Source organism: Dendropsophus ebraccatus, chromosome 9, assembly GCF_027789765.1.
Source record: "Dendropsophus ebraccatus isolate aDenEbr1 chromosome 9, aDenEbr1.pat, whole genome shotgun sequence".
Taxonomy (NCBI): domain Eukaryota; kingdom Metazoa; phylum Chordata; class Amphibia; order Anura; family Hylidae; genus Dendropsophus; species Dendropsophus ebraccatus.
In genome coordinates this window covers 48,997,584-49,013,538 of record NC_091462.1, presented here as the reverse complement: position 1 = coordinate 49,013,538, position 15,955 = coordinate 48,997,584, and the positions used below count along the sequence as shown (strand labels likewise).

Sequence of the window (15,955 nt, the reverse complement as noted above, 5' to 3'; positions counted from 1 at the left end):
CTTATGGTGGTGGAGTGGTTTACACTGTTTGCAAATGGTAACCAAGAGCCTCATTATTTTTGTGGGAATTTTTTTAGCAGTTGGGGGGGGGGGCTGCTTTTAACTATTTTCATGTCTGTAGTGGGTCTGTATCTCGCCATTGTGGTGAGCTGTTGCATTTTTCTGTGTTTTTGTGTTTACAATTTCAGCTATAGCAACGTGCTCCTGCCTAGTGTGAACGGTGTTCTAGGAGAGCTGACCAAATTTGTCTTTTTTTTCTGTGAACCAATGAACATGGTGTAATAACTACCATCCCTAACATTCCTTTGACAATATAGTATGAATGTTTTTCATTGAAGGATTAAATTTCAACACATAAGCTAATAAATAAGCCTGTAACACACAGCTTGCTGCCAGTCTAACAATAATACATCAATGGTGATTTTTTGTGACATTATTTTTTTGTAATCCCCAGGATGGAGTAAACAGTAGCTCATCCAGTAAAGGAGTGTCAGCCCAGTGCCTGTTTGACCTTCTACAGTCCTTGGAGGGTGAAACTCCTGACATCCTTGATATATTGGAATTGGTTAAAGCTGAACGACCCCTTAAATCATTAGGTAAGTAATATTAGACTTGAAGCATACATGTCATTATAAGAATAAAATAAAAAATTTTGAGATGCCACAGAGACAAACTTTTGATCAGTCGGGGTCTGAGTGTTCAGACCGCGACAGATCAGGAGAAGGAGATGGGAGAATCCGCACTCCCGTCTCTGTGTTATGAGACCTGGACAGCCGCATAATGTAAATATACATATCCAGAACGGATGGACACAGAGCGAGGAGAGAGAATGTGCAGCACACCAATTTCTCCTGGCTCATTTTCCTGACCTGTTGCAGTCTGAGCATTCGGACCCCACCGATATAAACTTTTGACATTGACAGGTAATCTTAGCGATTGTATGTATTATTTGGTTGTTGTTGTTACTAATAAGAATCCTAATAATATTTCTCATGCAGATTTTTGCTATGGCAATGAAGATATGGCTTTCTCCATTAGTGAATGCATTAAGCTATGTGTGACAGTGGTGGCATATGCCCCAGAGTCATTCCGCAGGTAACTGCTTCTTTTCTTGAGGTTTTACTTAGCAATAGCAATAAATATTGTCAAACCGATAAATGATAATAGAAATAAAAAGGAACAGATAGATAGCAATAGAATTGTTTGCCATGTCCGGTTTTTCTCACCATATGAATCTTTTGCTTCTATGGCAGCTTTTTCTTATTATGAATATTAACTTTTATGAGTAACCTGGTTTTTATAGTTAATAGATTTCTATGAGCAAAACTTCAGTGGGCCTATTCACTTTAATGAACCAAATATAGTCTATTAGTGTACAGTCTGTTTCTAAAGGGTCAACTGCCAGCAGTGGTTTATCCCTCAGGGAACAAAGGGGTCAGGCAGTTAAAATCCAGCATGTCCAATCCTTCTCTCCCCTGATATAGTTTTTCGAAGAAGAGTCAGGACCCATATACTTTACACAGTGAGCTAAAGCTTTCAGGTTCAGCTGACTTCTGATTTAAAGGGGTTATCCAGAGCTACAAAAACATGGCCACTGTTCCCCCTCTCTTGTCTCCAGGTCAGGTGCGGTTTGCAATTAAGCTCCATTTACTTCAATGGAACTTAGTTTAAAACCCCACCCAATCCGAAGACAAGAGAGGGGGAAAAGTAGCGCTGGATAACCCCTTTAAGTGTATGGGGACCTTAAGATGTAGAAACCTGCAACAATGGCTTCTTGTCCTATTGCTTATTTTGTCAACCTCTCTATCTGCTGCAGTGGCTGATACTATCTTTTAAGGATCATTTACGTGTTCTGTGCATGGTCTGCAATTACAGACAATGTGCTACGGAACAAACTTTGGAACTTCCGACACCATCATTTAGCGCGAAGATTTAAACTGTTTTGGCGCTTAATTCAGTGAGTTCCGAATTCTGGTCCGTAGCACATTGTTCATGCAGGGAACGTGTGAATGCCCCCTTAGAGCTGCTTGCAGCAATGCTACCTTTGTATTTACCTAAAACTAAAGTCAGTTGTTTTTGACATGTCTATTGCTCAGCCTCCAGATGTTGATGGTGTTGGAAGCTCTGGTTCCCTGCTATCTTCAGAAGCTAAAACGTCAGACATCCCAGTTGGAAACTGTTTCAGCTGCTCGGGAGGAAATCGCTGCCACTGCAGCTCTGGCCACATCTCTCCAGGCCCTCTTGTACAGCGTAGAGGCACTGACCAGGTGAAATAGAGAACTACTTAGATTGGTAGACTGTATCAACATGTCAAACACTTCCTTTGGTCTTTGTTAAGTATACTCCTAATTCACTCAAAGAAAAGGAGCCACACAATGGGGTACTTTGTGGCTTACCAATTTGGGTGATCCCACAAGTACATTTTTGTTTCTCCTAGTTGAGTAGCAGAGTCCACTTAAAGGAAAAGTCTAGCAAAAAATTTTTTTATTAAAGTATTGTATTGCCCCTTAAAAGCTAAACAAATTACCAATATACACTTATTATGGGAAATGCTTACAAATGCTTCACTTCCTGGATAAAATGGTGATGTCACGACCCAACTCCCAGGGTTGTGCGTGCTGTGGCTGCTGGAGAGGATAATGGCAGAGGGATGCTCAGTGTCCCCTCAGTGCCCTCTGTCCCTCAGTGTCCCCCTGCCATCATCCTCTCCAGCAGCCACAGCCCGCACAGCTCTAGGAGTCAGGTTGTGACATCACTATTTTATCCAGGAAGTGAAGCCTTGATGCAACAGTAAGTGCAAGGAAAAAAGCACTTTATGTGCATTTCCCGTAATAAGTGTATATTGGGGATTTGTATAACTTTGGGGGGGGGCAATACAATACTTTAATAAAACTTTCTGCCAGACTTTCCCTTTAACCCTTTGACTGTGATCACACAGTGTATTCTGAGATTCAGAAATATGCTTGTGTTCCAAGCATTTCATGCAAATCAGAACTTTGCTTCCACTTTCAAGCACTTTTAGACATCTACACGCAATCAATGTACCAATAAAAACCAAAAATGTGCATAATAGTTATATACTGTAAAATAATTACATTATGGATGTAAAACATTGGTTTGTAGTTTAGAAACTTAACTGAAATGTTACATTGCTTTATTTGTAGGCCCATGACTGCTCCTCAGATGAGCCGAGGTGACCAGGGGCACAAAGGTGCAACAACGGCCAATCACACAATGTCTGCTGGGGTTAACTTGAGGTAAGAGCATAGTTAGAAGGGTTGTCTCATGAAGGGTATTGCTCAGAGAGAGGCCCCCAACTTTGGGATCTCTTTCTAGTGAGAATTGCTTTGCATGAATGGCTCCCATTCTGGCAGACTCAAGCTATCTGTGTATTACAAGGGTGACTACTGTCATATAATACTACATCTTCCATGCAAAAGACACTAGAGGGGAAGTGCCTCAATATTATTTACTTATATTATGTAAAAGAATGATTCAATAACTTACTATTCTACAGAGATAACCTTCATTTGCTGGAAGAAGGTCAGGGACTACCAAGGGAAGAACTGGATGAAAGAATTGCACGGGAAGAGTTCCGAAGACCAAGGGAGTCTCTGCTTAATATCTGCACAGAGTTTTACAAACATTGTGGCCCTAGGTTAAAAATTCTCCAAAACCTGGCAGGAGAACCCCGGGTTACCTCCCTGGAGCTCCTAGATGTCAAGTCACACATGAGGTATTTGTTACTGAAGGATGAAATATCTATAGTTTGTCCCCCTAGGCTGGGTTGACACTGCTTTTTAGCTGTCCGTTTTTAACGGATAAAAAAAAGAAACAGCAGAAAAAAACTAATACATCTGTGTGCATCCACTTATCAGTTTTTCCATTGATTTCCATTATAAAAAAAAATCAAAAAAACAGATCAAAATGCAACCTTTTTTGTGTACACACTCGACCACTTTTTTTGTGTACGCTAAAAAAACAGATGTGCTTTGATCAGTTTTTTTAAATTATTTTTTTATATTAAAAGTCAATGGAAAAACGGATGCACACAAATGCCTCCGTTTTATCTTCAGTTTTTTTCCCCATTAAACGGATATGTTAAATGGACAGCAAAAATATAGTTTTAACCCAGCCTTACACAATGAATTTATGATCATATTTCTCATTTATTTTTCATAGGTTGGCCGAGATAGCCCATTCGCTCTTGAAGCTGGCGCCTTACGACACACAGACAATGGAGAGTAGAGGTCTGAAGCGTTACATCATGGAGATGCTTCCCATCACAGACTGGTCGGCGGAGGCGGTGCGGCCGGCCCTTATACTCATCCTAAAACGACTGGATCGTATGTTTAATAAAATACACAAAATGCCAACTTTAAGGTGAGCAGATGCGACAGAAACATAGCTTGAGTTTCTGATGTTGCAAACCTTGAAGTAAGGGCATGAAATGCAAGTTACTTTCCTCTGCTACTGGCCGCAGCCAAGTTGTGGTGGTTTCTTTGGGCAATAGCAGAGGAAATTAGTTTAAAAATATAAAAATCAGGTAGGTAAAAAAGAACCACATGCACCAGGGTAATGTAACATTTATATTACTGACTATTTACATTTTTTTGTTATTCTATTAGATATATGTTAGTTTGATGTATGACTATATTACTCAAGGAATAGATGTAAGCCACAAAGGCCTCCAACAACCCCTTTTCCAAAGTTGGCTCAGCAAATCAGATGACTGCTACCTCTCCAGCTTCTAAGACACAAAGTGAACAGCTGGTATTGCTGCAGAGAAGTTGCAGTCAGTAATGTTGTGCTCCATGGCATCTAATCAAGTAAATGGCCAACAATGTAATCTATGGCAGGGCCAACGTCAACCTTTGAGGGAAAGTCACTGTGACCTACATAGGATATTTTGATGATGAAAATGTATGGTCTGTACATAACAAATTACATAAATGTCTGATAGAACATAAGAAACAATGGGCTTTCAGAAGAACACCATTGTGTATTGGACTATAGGTGATGGAGGCCCCAAGGAGAAGGAGAAGTAGGTGAGAGCCAACATGCTTAGCTTCTTCATTGACCAACATGGACTGCAATGGAGATAGCTGCACAGGTGTACGGCAGCCTCTGTCCTGCTTCAGCTCCCCTTTATGACTTCACCTAGCCACTTAATTCCTAGTGCACAATGGAATCACTGAGGCATTTTATTTAGCTCTTCTGTATAGAAAAATACTAATTTTATAAGTGGCACATGGTAGATTGATGGCCCAGCTACAGATTTTGTATTGGGACACAGGAGCTTAAAGTTAAAGCAACTGAAAAACTCAACACAACAACCTTCACGAGTCATAGGAGGTGGAAGCAGTAATAGGACCCATATCAGTAGTATCAATCAGTAGTAGCAATAAGATATCAACATTGGTATTAGTCATGAATACTAGGCATCAGTGGTGGTCCATGATCACAGTCGCCACCAGTATCTTTGCCCTTGTACCTTTGACTCATTTTTTCCCTTTAAAAAATTTAGCAGTAGTCTCCAAAAAAGAAAACTAATGTTTAACAAAACCTCCTATACAGCAAGTACATCTGCTTTTATTTATTATGTTTGTTGATCAATAGACTGTATCCTGTGTGGGTGGAGCAGGGTGCATATTTAGAAACAACCACTTAGGGCTCGGCCACACTAGCGTTTTTCTTTGTTTCTAACGGATCCGTCCATATTAATTAAACGGATGAGCATAAACTGATGAGCAGACTGATGTAAACTGATTGCAAAATGTTCATCTTTTTTAATGGTCCGTTTGTATTTTGGCTTAAAAAAACTGACTTTTGTACATCAGTTTGCATCCGTTTGCATCAGTCAGCATCCGTTTTTCTATCTGTTTATTTTTCTTCTTTGGTTTCTTGCTGCTTCTGCGCATGCTCAGTGCAAAAACGGATGAAAAAAACGGATGTGAACGGAAATACCTTCCGTTTTAGATCCGTCCTCATTGACTACAATGTAAAAAAAAAAACGGAAGTGCACTTTCCGTTCGTGATCCGTTTTTTAAGCGGAAAGAAAAATACTGCAAACACTATTTTTTCTTCTGTTCAAAAAAACGGATTTTGAACGGATTGCATGCAAACGGAGCACAATTAGGGCAAACGGAGCACACTAAAATAGCATGGGAATCTATGGGGATTTTAACGGATCCGACAGTTTCCGTTTTGCTTACTCTAAAACGGAAAAGGTAGACGGAATGGTGCCGGATGGTCAAACGCTGATGTGAACGTAGCCTTAGATCATGATGTGGTTATTATTTACTGTATTATTGGAAAATACTTTAAAGGGGCTATCCAGGGATAAAATATATAATTAGATTGAGGTGGGATAAAAATAAAAAAAGAACCTCTACTCATCAACCCCAATCCCCCAAAGCTGATGCTCCCAGTCCTTGGTCCTTTTGTCAAAAACTGTAAACTTAATTCAAACTTCTATGTGGTTTGTCCTTTTGTTTTGTTATTTTGTTTTTGTTTATTTTATGGTAGGAGGAGTAGCGTAGTCTTCAGCTGTATAATTGCTGTCAAAAGGATACAGTTGCCCCTGTCTGTATACACTATTATGACTTTTTAACATCGCAGTGTATTGTTCCCCAAACAGGATCCCTCTTTAAGCCAGAAACAAAAGCTGTCCTAAAGGACCTATTTATTTGAATGGTTGCCAAATAATTCTGTGTTTTCCCTGCTGACAATGCCATTGTCTATGGCTTCTTCCAGCAAAATCAGCTGTTCACCCAAGCGGCCACATCTTATATCTAACCTGTCAGGTCCTTGGGGCCTCACACACTGATCTGAGAACCTGGAAGATCAAGACTTAGGGTGTCTTCACACATGCCGTATGGCAGCAGACTTCCCGCTGTGAGTTCCGCAGCAAAATCCACTGCAATACTCTGTACTGTTAGCCACGGCCTACTTAACTCAGCAACTGCCAGGCTAACAAGTACACAAGTACAAGGACATCACCTGTCCATGCACTATCTTACTTCTCCGGCTCCTGGGTTACCGCCGTTCTGCTCAGCCAATCAGTGACTGCACCAGAATAGTGCACTGATTGGCTGAGCGGAATGGCAGTGACCATTCACCTGTTTTCACTTGTTAGCCCGACAGCTGGTGCGTTAAGTAGGCCGTGGCTACATTCTCATAGCGGAATGAAAATCTGCTGTGAGAATGTAGAGCCCATTGGCTGTAACAGTACAGAGTACTTGCAGCATGTAATAGTAATACGGTACATGTGAAGGCACCTTTAAGCATTTGAATGTTGTTCTCCTCAGCTCTCCGCAAAACAAGTTACAGCTGCAGCAAATGAAGTCACTAAGGCTGGGTTCACACAAGGTTTTTGCAATACATTTTTTTTGCAAAAAATGCATGGAAAACAGATGGAAAAAAAAACGAATACATTTGTGTGCATCCATTTTGATCCATTTTTCCATTGCCCTCCATTATAAAAAAAAACGGATGTTTTTTTAACATACACAAAAACAGTCAACCTAATTTTTGTGTCTGTCAAAAAAAAAACAACGGATCAGTTTTGATACTTTTTTTTATAATGGAAGTCAGTGGAAAAACGAATCAAAACGGATGCACACAAATGCCTCAGTTTTTTTCATCTGTTTTTCATCCATTTTTTGCAAAAAACGGATTAAGGCTATGTTCACACTACGTATGAGACCGGCCGTTCCGTGACCCCGGAAGGGTCACGGAACGGCCGGTCTCTGGCCGGATCATCTCGGCCGGTACTTAAGTACTGGCCGGATGATCTTTCGGCCGCGGCCGCGGAGCATCAGAGCTTCCCATAGCACACAGTGAAGCAAGCGTCCGGAGCCGCTCGCTTCACTGTGTGAACTGACAGGTCTTTCTGCGTCCGGAATTCACTAACCTGTCAGTTTTTTCTGGCGCCGCACAGATCCCGTCCGGAGCGTATACGATGTACGCTCCGGCCAGGATCCCATTCATCAACAGGCATTGTCCACCCCGCAAAACTACGGCCGTAGTTCTGCGGCGAGAACTACGGCCATAGTTTTATGTAGTGTGAACATAGCCTAAGAAAACGGAGTTAAAAAACGGAGTGTGAGCCCAGCCTAAGTCTTGGTTGTATTAACATTTTTATTATAATTTTGAAATTCATTTGATACACACAGGTTTTAAAGCCATCTTGCACTTTCAGGTAACTTTTATAGGATAAGCTATTCTGGACAAGATATATATCCTGTATATAGCATATTTTACCAGTTTTCCCCTCTGCAGGCTTCATTTCTAATTCTCAATTGCCCCTGAGCTAGTGGTTGTAGACTAGCTGCTATGATCTTCCCATACATTGTACACAAAGAAGAGAGGATCTTGTTAGCTTTTATAAAGCAAACCCTTTGACACAACAGCATTGAGGACATTATAGAGTCGTACTGAGCAGTGTAAGCCATGAATGAAGCACTGGAGAGAGGTATAACACTTACTACAAGCTATTGGATCCTCTCCTGGTGTCTCTGTTGAGTTGATCCCCCTCACATCCCATTTTATTGGCTTTCATTAAAAGTAAAAAATCATGAAAAAAAATCATCATACAGTACATGTTGTGGAATACATACAACCTGAAAGACATGATTTAAGCAGACTGCATGGCAATTACTTTAAGAGTCATCTGACACTGGCAATTTTTTTTCCTGATTTTATACGTTTAATAAAGAGAATAAAGTGTGATGTTTTCATTTCTGGAAAGACCATTGGCTTTTTCATACATCATGGAAATAGAAGACGTACTGATGAAATGGATCACCAAATAAAATCAATAATTTCATTGTAACTTTTTTGTCTAACCTTACTTCCTGTTGTATTGCAGGCGACAGGTTGAGTGGGAACCTGCCAGCAATTTGATAGAAGGGGTTTGTTTGACACTTCAGAGGCAGCCAATCATATCCTTCCTGCCTCATCTTAGGTCTCTGATCAATGTTTGTGTCAATTTGGTGAGTAAGATGGGGTCTTCTGGCCATGTAGCTGTTTGACTTCCATGTCTGTGCTTCAATCCTGCATGCTACATGGAGCCACGTGTGAGGAAGTTACCAGATATGTGCTGTCTCGTATTTCCGTTGCTGTCTTCTGTGTAAGGTTATCTTATTACTTACCTGGCTTCACTTGTTTACATTGCAGGTTATGGGTGTGGTGGGGCCCTCTAGTGTTGCAGATGGATTGCCCCTACTCCATCTCAGCCCATATCTTTCCCCTCCTCTGCCCTTTAGCACAGCTGTTGTCAGGCTGGTGGCACTGCAGATACAGGTTGGACAAGCATTTATTTTCTATTGTTATATGCACATTGTCTGTCCTGTCCTAAAAGTGAACCTTGTTTTTAACCATTTAAAGGGGTTATCCAGTGCTACAAATACATGGCCACTTTCTTTCAGAGACCACACCACTCTTGTCTCCAGTTCAGTTGTGGTTTGCAATTAAGCTCCATTCACTTCAATGGAACTGAGTAGCAAAACCCCGCCCAAGCTGGAGACAAGAGTGGGGCTGTCTCTGGAAGAAAATGGCCATGTTTTTGTAGTGCTGGATAACCCCTTTAAGCATGCATAAAAAGTCAGACAGTTCACAATAATTTGGTTTATGTAAATGGTTTTCCTTGTCCTATAGGCATTGAAAGATGATTTCCCACTGAGCCATGTGATCTCACCTTTCACTAACCTGGAGAGGAGAGAGGGGATGTTACTCAACCTGCTCATTCCCTTTGTGCTAACAGTGGGATCTGGAAGCAAAGGTTTGAACCCTATTGAATACAGCAAAGAAAGCACAAAGCATAATCAGTTCTAGCATGATGAGTCTCATGTAGCATGCAATGCTATATGTTCAGGCTGTAGTCCACATCGTCACCTACACATCTCAGCTCTTTCCCCTTTACTTGTTTCCCAACAGATAGTCCTTGGTTGGAGCAGCCTGAGGTGTTCTTGCTGTTGCAGACAGTGATAAATATTCTCCTTCCGCCACGTATTATCAGTACATCCCGCAGTAAGAACTTTATGTTGGAAAGTTCCCCTGCTCACTGCTCCACCCCAGGGGATGCTGGGAAAGATCTGCGCAGAGAAGGACTTGCCGACTCCACAAGTCAAGCAGCTTATCTTGGTGAGATTCTAGTGTCTAGTGTTGTGTTCCCCAACCACTGGCCCGGGAGACTGTGGCTTCCTGCATCTGATGCCCCAGCTGTTCCCAATACTAATGTGCACTTATAGCACTGGGAGGTCTTTACAGGCCAGAACTAGGTACTTAGATGAAAACTAGATCTCTGACAATTATTACTGGTGTATAACCAATATTACGTGTCAATGTCTTAGATGTCTTATCATCTTATGCCTAAATATGGCTCAGCAAAACCTGTTTGACTTCTCATTTATTGCTGACTGGCAGTGAACAAGCTTGGCCCTTGGCTTTACAGAATAAAATCTAAAAGGTAGCTTTATAGGATAAAATTTAATTTTTTTACCAGTTTTCCCTGTCGCTGAACTTATGGATGATGTCTTTCATACAAAGGATACACACAGAAGAAGAGATCCAGCTCCCCTATATCTCTATAGCAAACCCTCAGAAGTAGCAGCTTATCAGACATTATAGAGCACTATAGAGCAGTATAAATTGTGAATCAAGTAGGGAAATCAAATATTCACCATAAGTTCCAGTACTCTTTCTGTCTGCCTTGACCTCTCTCCAGCCACTCCCCTTCCCCTTCCTCCTCCCTTCTCTTTAGTCACTTATGGGCAGCTGGTGACAATGAATGTGGGCCCACTTTGCCACCTATCCGGTTTGACTTTGGGACCCTCCAGAAGGAATTGTTCAAATGGCCTCCAGCAATGACCTTATGAGTATAAGGTCATTGCTGCAGGAGGCATCTAAATTGCTTCCCCTGGCATTGGTCCTGAACTGTGTGGCATCTGGCCCAGCAGGCCAAAAGACACTGGTGCAAGGCACCAAGAGAATAGGTAGGCCGAGATCTTGGTCTGGCAGTAGATGTATATAGTCTGAAAATGATAAACAGCTCTGGAAGTCAGCACCTACTGTACCATGATGAGAAGAACACTGATAGACAGGGGTAGAAGGTGTTACTCTGATAAGGGGAGAATGAGGGTTTTTTCTGATGATATATAATCACATTTCTTTAATTTGCTTGTACTGTTGTTGAAATTACAGCATTTAAGTAATAATTTAAAAGGAAATTTGGGGCTAAATAGTTCTATCCATATAAGTACAATGTTATACACACATATATATTGTCCAGGTGTAGTCAGGTATATAGTGACTGGGGAACACAAAATATGACACACTTTATTTTCATGCCTATTTTCCCATACTGGGTCCTCTATGAAAATGAATTGTGTAATTGTATGATTTCATTTGCTCTTCATGTTCTGTCATTACTTTCCAGCTCTGAAGGTTATTCTAGTCTGCTTTGAAAGGCAACTGGGCAGTGAATGGTATCAGCTTAGCCTGCAGGTGAAAGAGATGGCCCTCAGGAAAGTTGGTGGTTTAGCTCTATGGGACTTCCTGGATTTCATTGTTCGAACAAGGATCCCAATATTTGTACTCTTGAGACCCTTTATCCAGTGCAAGGTTAGCTCCTTTCTCAATTACAAAAGGATGGTATTTATGATAAAGATAACCAGATTTATCATTAAAGATAACCAGATGTATCATTAATGCGCCCCCGGGTGTACGCCATGGAGAAGGCAGAACAAATCATGGTAGATTTTTGCACCCCCCGCCCGTATGGTAGGTGCAGGTCCAGACTGATTTACCTAAGAGTAATGTTTAATTCAGTCCACATGGCTGAACCTAAATGCTCAGCATTCATTTCCCAGCATCTGGACAAGTCGGATGCCATCCTAGGGTATCCATGGCTGTGGGCTGTATCCATTTTTTCCGGGCAGCCTTAGGACGGCATCCAATTGTCTGTGGCTGTGTTTCCATTCTGGCAGCTTACATTGCGCTCCCTTGGTTAACTCCGTGAGTGAGGAGTAGGATGCGCTCCCTTGTTTATCTCTGTGAGTGAGGAGTAGGATGTCATTGGAAGTTGGCAGAATCGGAGCACAGTTAGGTCTTGAATAGGGATGGTCCGAACCGAATTCGGTTCGGGATCCAGCGAGAGGACCGCCTGGAAAACTAGGATACAGCCACAGCCATAGGCTGTATCCCAGTTTTCCAGGCGGTCCTCCCACTCCGTGGAGCGGGCAGACAGCGGGAATCTGATGCCGAGCGTTCGGGTTCATACCAACCCGAACCTCGGAGGGTTCGGACCATCCCTAGTCTTGAAGATCATACAGCAGGGGTAGCTGAGGAGTGAGGGGGTAAATGTGTTCAATGTTTTACTGCATGGTGAGGCAGTAGACAATTTTATATTTTTTTGGAAGAGCCCTTTAGCTCCAGCTATATATGCAATTCTAGTTTTTATCCTTTCATGTAAAATGTCCACTGTTATTCATGTCCACATACAGTAAAAGTTCGCAGCCACGATTCTAAAAAATGTCTCCATAATTATTGCACACCTAAGGAACCTGTTTTGGCATTCCAAGTAGTGTTGAGTTAGCACTAAAATGCTTGAGGGCTCGTTCCTCAAGTGGAGAATTTTTCAATGCTCAAGTCCTCGACTCGAGTAATGAAATCCATTGAAATCTGTACCTGATGTGGCATGTTTTTCATATAATGGTAAACTGTTGCCATTGTACTTTTTACCTCCTACTCTACAGTTATTGGCACAGCCAGCAGAGAATCAGGATGAGCTAAGTGCGCGTCAACACATAGCGGACCAGCTAGAGCGACGCTTTATTCCCCGACCACTGTGCAAAAGCTCTCTCATCAATGAATTCAATAGTGAACTAAAGATCCTGAAGGAGGCTGTACATAGCGGATCAGGTATGGTATGGAAATCGCAGCTCATAATATTACATATAGTAAACTATAGACAATTTTTTGGTGCATTGTCCATGATAGCTCAAACTAATACAGACTGTTAATACACCCATAAACATAATTCTATTTAGTTGCTGTTGTATAGCACAAACATATTCTGCAGCTTGGTACAAAGATCATATTGACTGACATCACTTCCTGTCCCCGAAGGGTCTCACCATCTAACTTTTCATGTCTCAGTTTTTCCTATCAGTATTTTTCGGCAGGAGAAAACCCCAATAAATATAGGGAGAACATACAAATTCCATGCAGATGGTAACCAGATCAGATAAGAATTAGGCTTTGCTAATTTTTTTCAGGTCTCCAGCAGTAGTGGGAACAGAGCTTAATTTGTTTTTGTTTTTCCAATACACTTGTATCTGCGTGTTACAGCTTACCAAGGGAAGACGTCTATCAGCACCGTTGGTACCTCCACCTCCGCTTACCGTTTGAGTTTGGCCACAATGTCTCGCTCCAATACAGGGACAGGAACTGTATGGGAACAGGACAGTGAGCACTCGCAGCAAGCCTCTCAGGATACATTAAGTCGTACGGATGAGGAAGAAGAAGAAAGTAAGTACAGTATAAGTGTGAAATGCATACATACATCTGCAATAAAAGTTATCCCTGGTGTTTCCAAACTATAGTTGTTGTATAGGACCCTATATACTATATGACATTAGTGTACAAGTAAAAAAAAACAAACAAAAAAAAAAACAGACCATAAAAATGTACTCATACCCCCAACTGACTAAAACTTTAGTAACACTTTAAACTATTTTTAAATCTCAGAAATCCACAACTACTTTATCACTTGTTTACGTACCAGGAAGCTATCTTAATATATTTGCTGTATCAGCGATTCCCCTTCTCCAAATGAGGATGATCCTGCAAAAGTAAACTAACAAGTCTAAATATGTTTTCCACAATTCTAAATACTGGGAAGATAAATGCACACAGAAAGAATTACTGCAGCAGTTCTGCATAAATATACAGTAGTAAAATCACACAAAATCATTAAAAAACAACATAAAAGGGGTTTTCCAATGATGAACCCTTTTTCAACTAATAATTGAACATAGTAATAATAGTAAAAACAAGAAAGTTTATTACCTGCCTATGTTTTATGCTCTCGTTTAACTTGCCCTACTTCCTGTCTAGTGTACTATACATGCTGTAACAGACTTCCAGTGCCTGCTGTACACTTTTGCTGGGAATTTAGCCAACTTAATCTCTCTTTCACTTTGTGGGATGCTCCTTTGCATATAGTAGAGGAGGTTATAGTCAAAATTGTCTTGTGGGAGAGAGACAGAGTTGGAAATGAGCAAAATGTGGATTAAAAAGATGCACAAAGCAGGTAAATCTCAGTGTGAAAAATTTCTCATCATGGAAGAGTTCAGTTAACTATCCCCCACATATGATACTGTCATCTGCTGCTGATTTCCCATAGATTCTGACTGGCAGAAAGTGGAAGGTAGGATATACACTGGATCATAGATTGCAGTATATAGCTTATGCATCTTTTAATGGAGCTATTGTGAATGTTTCACAATACCTAAAGGGGAACTCTGGGGTAAATTAATTTTAAGATATGTTATTGCTCAACAAAAGTTATGAAAATTACTAATAGACACTTATTATGGGAAATGCACTTATATTACATTTTCTCTGCAAATACTAGAGCATGGCAAGTTCAGGTCTCTGTAAAATTGGTGATGTCACGTCACATCAACTGCCGACACCTGCTGCAGCAGTGGAACAGACTGGAGCAGCAGGTGTCGGCAGTTTATGTGACGTGATGTCACCAACTTTACAGAGACCTGAACACGCCATGCTGTAGTAAGTGCAGGAAAAATACACTATAGGTGCATTTCCCATAATAAGTGTCTATTAGTAATTTTCATAACTTTTGTTGGGCAAAAACATTTCTTAAAATAATTTTGCCTGAACTTCCCCTTTAAGTGTGAGGGCATGAGAGTGAAGCCATTATCTCTAACTGTCCTACTAAAACGATACTTGTTTGATTGTAGATGACTCTGTGAGCATGCCCAGTGTGGTAAGTGAACAGGATGCGTACCTATTGAGTGCCATTGGTAGAAGACGTTTCTCGAGTCACACATCCAGCATGTCTGTCCCCCAGGCTGAGGGTGGCATGCTTCCCAGCCAAAGGTAAACTGTGCTGTCCATCCATCACATGGTGATCAAGAACCCATAAAAGTTAGCCTAGCCATATCATGCCTTAGAGACACAAAATAACTGTTTATAAGTTCTAGGAATCACAGTGTATGCTGACAGGTAGCAGCGTGAGACACTAGAAGGCCATCGCCATTCGGTTAGGTTTTTTGTTTTGTTCTTGATAGTTCTGTTTATTGGACTTGAATAAATGGTTAATCCTAAAGATACATGATATTACTATCAGTAATGGTCTACATACAATTGTATACTGATCTTAACATATATCACTGCTCTACTGATTAGATTTGTTTCTGTATTCCATTAACTTTGTCTATGAATGTTAGATGTTGTTAAATTGGCTGATTGTGAAACATGACATATTTAGGTGAAGTGACGCCACCAACACAGATGTCACAATGTGACCACACTTTGGATGTGATAAAGCGACACTATTTTTGTATAATGGAACAAAGGGAGCACTTAAATGGTTGGCTGTGTCTGATCTGATCTACTGTACACTGTTTTAGTGCTTTCTATTGAATTTACACGAAACATGGTCATGATTTCTAAGACCTTCCACTGGTATAAGATTAAAGCAGCAGAACTAGAGCTTTTTTGTCCTATATCCTACAAGGCACATCTCAGAAATACAGATAAGTGCACCCACACCCTACACCAGACATGGATGAATGATTTTTAGGCAGGAGCTTTCTAAACTTTCCGTTCCTTTTTCTCTTAGTGCTTAACAGTCCTAGGAGTACTTCAATTATATTCATGAATGAATGATTGATTGTAAGCGTCAGCTCTAGTGATCTAAATA

At 40.9% G+C, this 15,955-nt stretch overlaps 1 protein-coding gene across 11 annotated transcripts in view; it reads left to right on the top strand.

Annotated features, from left to right (window-relative positions):
* Positions 1-15,955, top strand: part of UNC80 (unc-80 homolog, NALCN channel complex subunit) — a 127,098-nt gene that overhangs the window by 91,946 nt on the left and 19,197 nt on the right. For all 11 annotated transcript variants that reach the window (XM_069983228.1, XM_069983237.1, XM_069983234.1 and 8 more), the window contains 14 exons: positions 455-596; positions 999-1,095; positions 2,097-2,267; positions 3,165-3,257; positions 3,518-3,736; positions 4,183-4,383; positions 8,873-8,996; positions 9,181-9,306; positions 9,661-9,784; positions 9,940-10,146; positions 11,441-11,625; positions 12,759-12,924; positions 13,354-13,533; positions 14,991-15,129. In XM_069983228.1, coding sequence (XP_069839329.1) covers positions 455-596; positions 999-1,095; positions 2,097-2,267; positions 3,165-3,257; positions 3,518-3,736; positions 4,183-4,383; positions 8,873-8,996; positions 9,181-9,306; positions 9,661-9,784; positions 9,940-10,146; positions 11,441-11,625; positions 12,759-12,924; positions 13,354-13,533; positions 14,991-15,129 — 2,174 coding nt within the window. The remainder of the gene's footprint in view (positions 1-454; positions 597-998; positions 1,096-2,096; positions 2,268-3,164; positions 3,258-3,517; positions 3,737-4,182; positions 4,384-8,872; positions 8,997-9,180; positions 9,307-9,660; positions 9,785-9,939; positions 10,147-11,440; positions 11,626-12,758; positions 12,925-13,353; positions 13,534-14,990; positions 15,130-15,955) is intronic.